We start from the raw sequence: 8259 nt of genomic DNA, 5'->3' as shown, positions 1-8259 counted from the left end.
AGATTCTTGTATTTGTGCAAGACTTTGCGGAGGACCGTTCTTCATTCCTCACTCTCCTCCTCCTCCTCCACCTGCTTCTCTTCCTCCACCTCTCTCCTTCCATCAGAGTGGTAGTGGCCACCACCTCCTGTCCTGCAGAGTCGCTGAAACCAGGTTATGAGAATATGAGCCACTACAGATACAACTTCAACAGGCAGGCGAGCGCCCTCCACAGCATAGACTTCATTAAAGGTATGGAAAGTGACTGCTAGACATCATCATTGTTGGACAAGATACTTTGAAATTTTGATTGTACAAGCTACTAGTTACTTTGCATTGCAAGTTTATTTGTTTGTTTATTATTAGGATCGCCATGCAACAGCTAGTCTTCCTGGGGTCCACACAAAACATTAAAACAACACATAAAACTTAACATTTGCTTTTCTTGCACTTTTTCCGTGTAGTACATTTCATAACATTGCTTAGACTTTGTGTTATTCTATAACAGTCTGTTCAGTCCACAGAGAAAGGACAGAGGGGACAAAAGAAAAAATAAAATATCACAATCGACAAAAAGGTGAAATGAAAAAATAAAAAATAAAGAAAATAGAGAATAATAATGCATTGTAAAAATTAGATCCACATCTGCAATGCCATAAAATACAAAATCACATGACTGCAAAAATACCACAGATGAGGATGTTAACAAAACGTCTCATATATGTTTAAATCAAGTTCAGGGGATGTTCACTGTGTTTATAACTCCGACAGCGGCCTGCCAGAAACTAGACTCTGAACGACGTAAACACAAACCAAGTAACCCTATCTGGGTTCTTCTTTTGGATTTAATGTCTTTGACTCCTACATTTCCCTCCAATCCAAAAATAGTTTGTAGTTGCAGTAGTTAAAGGGGAAGTAAGTACGATTTTTACTGATCCATAGCACAACATTACCATAATGTATCTGCAGGGGTTGATATGGTCGTTGATCAAAACCAGTGATTCAACCATTACTTGGGATTTCTGGCTTACTGTTTTTGTTGTTGTTTTCAGTTGAGAATAGAATAGAGTATAATAGAATATCTTTATTGTACAAGTCATTGTACAAGTACAACGAGATTAAGTTTGCGACTTCCATACTCAATGCAATAAAAGAACAATAAATAGTTAAAAATAGAACAATAAATACATACCATAACCAAACATAACCATTACTTGGGATTCCTGGCTTACTGTTTTTGTTGTTGTTTTCAGTTGAGGAGGAAGCTCCTGAAGAACCAGAGGTGGAACCAGAGCCAGAAGAACCCAGACACCTTCAGGAATCCACTGTCCAGAACCTGGAGCCAAAACACCTTGCAGAACCCACTTTCCAGAACTTGGAACCCGTTGTGGAACCAGCCTTAGAACCAGTTCATGAGCCAATCTCAGCATCAATACCACCACCAGTAGTACCAGTACAGATAGCCGTACCAGTGGCAGCCTCGGTTTCACCAGTACCAGGTCTGGTTGTGGACTCTGTGGACTCTGTGGACTCTGTGGCGGTTCTGCAGCCGAGGACAGATGGCCTGGTTTTGATTGAACAAGGAGCCGGTCTGGTGAAGGAGGAGAAGAAGGAGGAGGAGGAGGAGGAGGAGAAGAAGATGGGGGAGGTGGAGGAAGCCCGGGGAGAGGCGGAGGGATGTGCGACAGCTGACCCTGTTAAAGAGGGAAGCCTCTGTGAAACCCAGGATGGGATGAGCACACAACAGGTACAGCACGACACACATTGTAGAGAGTGCAAAAAAATCATCTATTTCAATTTTAGTATTAGTTTTCTTTAAGTGTAACCCATGTAGTATTTTTGTAAACATATTGGATTACATCATGATCCCCTCCCCGCTGCATTTGACGAGAAATCCTCAGTATGCCGTCTAACAGAAGTTATGTTTGATGTGAAATTCGATCAAATTAAAGCTGCAACTACAGGCTAAACTTGACTTTTACAGGATAGTTCAAATGAATTAACTTCTCTGTAAACGTGTCTGTATGGAAGCCTACAGGGGACTATATTTAAATGATAATGTAAACTTGAAAATGAAAATGTAATGCCACAATAGCATTATAATTTTCCACATATGTATGTGTTATTTGAGTAAAAATTGAAATGAAAATGCAATAATCCAATTTGCATTTTCATTTTCACATCGTTTACATTATCATTTAAATATAGTCCCCTGTAGGCTTCCATATGTCTGTTTGAGCCCAGGGATCACACAGCAAATTTTCCAGTGTTAATTAAAAATGTTGATTTTTCAGTGACAGTTATAACTGTGTTAAATCAGCTCAGATAGGTGTGAACTTACATAAACACTGGCATACTGTTGATTTTTACTCTTTCAGAGTTAAATGATGATTTTTCTGTGTAGTTTCCAACTGCTGTACTTCCCTTTCATCCTCCCGCACATCTTTTGACAGACCGATCACTGACACTCTTTCATAGCAGCTATCTCTTCTTTTACTCTTTCAAAATGAATATTTCCTCCCTGTCTCGTGTGAATATTTTAACTATCTCCCTCCACATATCAGTATGAGGGGGGAGAGGCAGAGCACGGTGCAGGTGATTGGACGATACAGAGAGGACAGACAGAGGAAGGCACAGAGGAAAAACGAGATACGCAGAATGAGGAAGACGGGACGCGGATAAAGGAGGAAGAAGAAGAAGGACAAGATGCTGCGTTCTACCCCGGTTGGTACAAACCCAGCGGCTGGCACAAAGTTAGCCCTGGTCTGGCTGCTCCTGCGGAAACCCTGCCAAAGGTTTATGAGGCAGAAGAGGAGACACACTCCGCCGGGGATTCCCCTCCTGTGGTCGAGACCCAGACCGAGGCTCAAGGCGCAGGCGAAGAACCCCAAATACAACCACAACCTCAGGTCCAGGATCCTCAGCTCCAGCACGGTCCATCAATGTCCGAAACTCAAGCTCAGACCCAATCCCACCTTCTGTCTCCATCTGAATCCAATACTGAACCACACAGCATGTCTTACCCCAACCAACCGACTCAAGAAGTCCCACTTTCGTCTCAGCTTCACCCTGAGCCCCAACCTCAACCCCCACCCCTACCCCCACCCCAATTGGGAAACCATCCCCAACCTCAACCTGTCCTCCATGAATCCCAATCCCTACTTGAGCCAATGCCTGTTGGGCCCGGCGGCGCCTTCATCCCCGTTCCCCCAGAGGGACCGACTCAGGAGATAACAGGAGAAACCGGTTCTATGGAGGAGGAAAACGAGGAGGAGGAGGGGTGGGTGTGTCTATCTGGGGCTGTGGATAAAGGTTTTGGCCCGGTAGAGGGTAGCTTAGATCTTGAGGAGGGTAGTTTAAAGAGTTTTGCAGGCAATATGAGTGCTACACCGCCCATACCACCAGAGGAGACCGGTCCTGGGCTGGAGAAAAGTAGTTCAGGGATGGGTGAGGATGCCTCCGAGCTTAAGGATGGTGGAGAAGGGAGAGAGGAACTGGAAGAGGGTATTTCAGGTCTAAACGGTACATCAGAGCTGAAAGAAGCTGTCTTAGGGTTGGGAGAGGGCAACTTAGAGGCTGGGAAGATGAATGAAGGACTGGGAGAGGGAATCTTAGGGCCTGAAGAAAGAAAAAACGAGCTGGGGAAGGATAGTTCTGAGTTGGGGGAGGATAGCCTTAAACTGAAAGACGATAGCCTGGACCAAGGAGATCACGCAGATCACAGTGGGGAGAATACAACTACAGCACCGCAACAACAGAACGGCTTGGTAGAGGAAGAGAGAGACACAGAGAGAGAGAAGCTTGAGGCTTGTAGTTTAGGGTTTATAGAGGATAAACAGGAGGTTGGGGAGAGTAGCGAGCAGCCTGAAGACAAAGACCCCAAAATGGAGGATTGTGATGCTGAAAATGGGGAGAAAACAGCTTCCTCTGTCTCTCTTCAGGTCAGTTTCATCTGGTTTTACCTTCATCGTCATCATCATCGTCGTCATCAACCAGGCTCTGGCGCTCTTCACCCGCCTGCTGATGCCGCTACGCCTCCACATCATCTCGCCTTAGCCTGTTATCCTTCTTGGTTGTTTTATGTTTTGCTGAGTCACCTTTGCAACATGGCCGAAACTGCTTCAGCGCTGTCACTCAGGTCACTGTGTTGTTGTTGTGTTTGGGGAAAATGAAGGGAGAAAAGGAGTGGTGGAAAGAAGGAAGGAAGGAAGGAAGGAAGGATTGATTTAGTGACGGACTTGAGGCACAGCTGAGTCTTGAGACTTAAAGGAATAGTTCACCACAAAATTTAAATTCTGTCATCTGCTCCATTGAAGTTTGTTCAACCATCAAACACACAGCGAGTTAGCTACTGTAGTTTGATCTCAGCCTTCTTCCAAACAATTGAAATGAATGGGGTCTGGTATTTTAGCATTAGAAAAAGGGCATAAAATGAGTGAGTCTGTTAAGTTTGTACGACCACAAATCACACAGTGAGTTAGCGCCTGCAGTTTCACCTAGCCTCAACTAGTCACTCTCAAACAGTTGAAGTGAATGGGGTCTGATTATTTCGAGTTACAAAAAGGGCATAAAATGACCATCAAATTTCTCTAAACAACTCGTGCAGCATAATCCAACTGTTTTGTAGCCAAACGATTGCAGAGTCCTAAAAGCCTATATTTATTTCACACTTTTACTGTAAAGTTATTCTGAGTAGTGGTTCTTTGTGTGGAGTATGGCAACCAAAAACAAGGAAATTTAATTATCACACTAGAATAACACTACATAATGAGGTTAATACAGGCCTGTTGGATTCACACCAAGGTTATTATCGTTAACAAAAACTAACGAAATAACGAAAACTAGGTGTGAAAATTTTTTTCGTTAACTGAAATAAAAATAAAAACGAGGCTTTACAAAAAAAACCATAACTAACTGAAACTGTATTGTGTGTTTACAAAACGAACTAAAATAAACTAAAATTATAGAGAAAATGTCTTTAGTTTTCGTCTTTGTCAATTTATTTCATACATAAGCCTCGTATTTTGAATTTTTGAATCTCGCCCCTGACAAATACCCCATATTACAGAAAAAAGACTAAAACTAACACTGAAACTAATAAAACCTAACTAGAACGAAGCATTTTCAAAAAATAAAAACTAAACTAAACTAGCAAACCCACTTTAAAAACGAATTAAAACTAAACTGAAATTCAAACCAAAAAGTCAAAACGAAATAAAAATAATAACTAATGGAAAATGCAAAACTATAATAACCTTGATTCACACTGCTATCATTTGGCTACAGAACACTTGGGTTACGCTGCACAAGTTGTTCAGCAGAAGTTTGATGGTGATTTTATGCTCTTTTTGGAACTTTGAACCAGGACCCCATTTACTTTAACTATTTGAGAGTGACTACTAGCTAACTTGCTGTGTGTTTGGTGGTCATACGAACTTTAACGGCGTATCTACACATTTGGGGGTGAATAGATAAGGACTGAATTTTAATTTTTGGGGCGAACTGTTCCTTTAAATCATAGACACTGTATTGTATAACCAAAAGAGACGCACCACCAATCAGGTTGATTTACATTGCAGGGAGTTTAGGTGACATTCTTATACCGAGCATCTTGGACCAGGTGAGCAGGCAGGGGTTCGGTGTCTTGCTCAGAGACACTTCAGCAGGACACATGGCTACGGAGATAGATTTGTCTCAATATTATTTGTGTGAGCAGATCCGTGTGTAAATGTGTAATCTGTAAATACAGAACACCTTCCACAAATACAAAAAAAAAGATTTGTAAACTCACAAAAATATTTTGCAAATATAAAACGGATCTACAAATACACAAACAAATTCCACAAATAAAAAAAATATCTGTGAATACATTAAATTAATTCGTGAATATCTTCCTAACATTTACAACTTTCGAAAAGGCATTTGTGGATCTCAATTCTACGCTTGTGGATTTGCATTTCACGTGCTATCCGAAAATGGCCGAGTGATACAAGTGGATTTTCGTTCGGACTGGCGGAAAGTTTGTCTCAAAACTGTAAAATGCAAATCCACAAGTGTAGAATTGAGATCCACAAATGCCTTTTCGATTCACAGATAAAAACTGTATTCACAAATGCCTGTTCGAAAGTTGTAAATGTTAGGAAGATATTCACAAATTAATTTAATTTATTCACAGATGTTTTTTTTATTTGTGGAATTTGTGTATTTGCAGATCCGTTTTATATTTGCAAAATATTTTTGTGAGTTTACAAATCTTTTTTTTTGTATTTGTGGAAGGTGTTTTATATTTACAGATTACACATTTACACACGGATTGTCGATCTGTTCGCACAAATAATATTGAGACAAATCTATCTCCATACATGGCTGTCCCGGGGCTCAAACCTGTGACCTTTCTGTTACGGGACGGTCAGTCTAACCACCTGAACTCATGACCTGAAGCGTTCCCCCTTCCTTCCTCCTTTTCCGATGGTTTTCTGTGTCACAGTGTTTTTCATGTTGCACCATCATCACTCCATCTCTCCCCTCTCCTCCCTTCTCCTCCCTTCTCCTCCCTTCTCCTCCCATCACCACCTTCACCCCAAATCTTTTCTATCCCTCCATCGCCCCCTTCCCCTCTTTTCCCATTCTTCTCCTCTCCTCACCACCCTTTTCTCTCTCTCCTTCCCATTCTTCTTTCCATCTCTCTCTCTGCTTCCCTTCCTCCCTCACTTATTTTCTCTTTCCCTTCCCTCTCCTCCTCCTTCTCCACTCCCTCCATCCTCTCCTCCATTTGTTCTCTCTTCTATCTCTCCCTCCCTCCTTCATCAATCCCCCCATCTATTGAATCCTTCCCTCTTCTCCTCAATTCTCTCTTTCTACCTCTCCCTCCTTTCCAATTTCTAATACCTTCTCCTTTAATCACTTCATCTTTCTATTTCCTTCTTCTCCTCCTCCTCTCTCTCCGCAATTCTTCCTTCTTCTGTCTCTTCCTCCTTCCTTCCACATTTTATCGTCTCTTGTTCTCCATCACTCCTTCCATTCTTCAAATTGCCTCTTCTCCTCCTCCATTCTTTCTTCTACCTCTCCCTTCCTCCTTCCTTCCCAATCTCCCATCCCTCCTTCTCCATCGCTCTGTCAATCCTTGTAATTCTTTCCTCTCCTCCATCTTTTTCTCTCCCTCCTTTCCTCCCTCCCCCTTTTCCATCACTCTATCGTTTCCCCTTAACTCCTTTCATAAACTCTAATTCTTTCCTCTCATCCTCCATTCTCTCTTTTCTATCTCTCACTACCTCTCTCCTTCATTTATTCCCCTTTACCACTCTCTTTTCTCCCATCTCTCCTTCCCCCATCCCTCCATCCCTCCCTTCACCCTTCTCCATCATCTCTCCTCTCTCCTCCTCCATTCTTCCTTCTATCTCTCCCTCCCTCCTTCCTTCCCAATCTCCCATCCCTCCTTCTCCATCGCTCCTTCAATCCTTGTAATTCTTTCCTCTCCTCCTTCATTTTTTTCTCTATCTCTCTCTCCCTCCTTTCCTCCCTCCCCTTTTCCATCGTTTTCCCTTAACTCCTTTCATAAACTTTAATTCTTTCCTCTCATCCTACTTTCTCTCTTTTCTATCTCTCCCTACATCTCTCCTTCATTTATTCCCCCTTACCACTCCCTTTTCTCCCATCTCTCCTTCCCCCATCCGTCTATCCCTCCCTTCACCCTTCTCCATCATCTCTCCTCCTCCATTCTTTCTTCTATCTCTCCCTCCCTCCTTCCTTCCCAATCTCCCATCCCTCCTTCTCCATCCCTCCTTCAATCCTTGTAATTATTTCCTCTCATCCTCCATACTCTTTTCTATCTCTTCCTACCTCTCTCCTTCATTTATTCCCCTTTACCACTCCTGTTTCTCCCATCTCTCCTTCCCCCATCCCTCCTTCTCCATCCCTCCTTCAATCCTTGTAATTCTTTCCTCTCATCCTCCATTCTCTTTTCTATCTCTCCCTACATCTCTCTCCTTCATTTATTCCCCCTCACCACTCCCTTTTCTCCCATCTCTCCTTCCCCCATCCCTCCCTTCGCCCTTCTCCATCATCTATCCTCTCTCCTCCTCCATTCTTTTAATCCCTTCCTCTCTTCCTCCACTCTCTTTTCCCGCCCCTCCTTCCTCCTCCCATCCCTCCTTCCTCCTCCCTCCATCCCTCCATCCCTCCATCTCTCTCCAGGCTGTCACTCTGCTCTTCTACCTGCTGGCCTTCCTGGTCATCCTGCAGAGGGTTTGGTCTTACATCGGCTGCTTCATTTGCACATAA

The 8259-nt window shown here is 42.9% G+C and overlaps 1 protein-coding gene across 1 annotated transcript in view; it reads left to right on the top strand.

Annotated features, from left to right (window-relative positions):
* Positions 1 to 8259, top strand: part of LOC139653984 (tripartite motif-containing protein 54-like) — a 19719-nt gene extending 11460 nt beyond the window's left edge. Inside the window, exons 8-10 of the mRNA XM_071531004.1 lie at positions 107 to 231; positions 1233 to 1726; positions 8173 to 8259. Of these exons, the coding sequence (XP_071387105.1) occupies positions 107 to 231; positions 1233 to 1726; positions 8173 to 8259 (706 nt within the window). The remainder of the gene's footprint in view (positions 1 to 106; positions 232 to 1232; positions 1727 to 8172) is intronic.

This window comes from Centroberyx affinis, unplaced genomic scaffold (genome assembly GCF_046629955.1).
Source record: "Centroberyx affinis isolate AG114_WGS23_722 - 3 ecotype Tasmania unplaced genomic scaffold, CSIRO-AGI_Caff_v1 ptg002015l_1, whole genome shotgun sequence".
Taxonomy (NCBI): domain Eukaryota; kingdom Metazoa; phylum Chordata; class Actinopteri; order Beryciformes; family Berycidae; genus Centroberyx; species Centroberyx affinis.
This window is presented reverse-complemented; position numbering and strand designations above follow the sequence as displayed.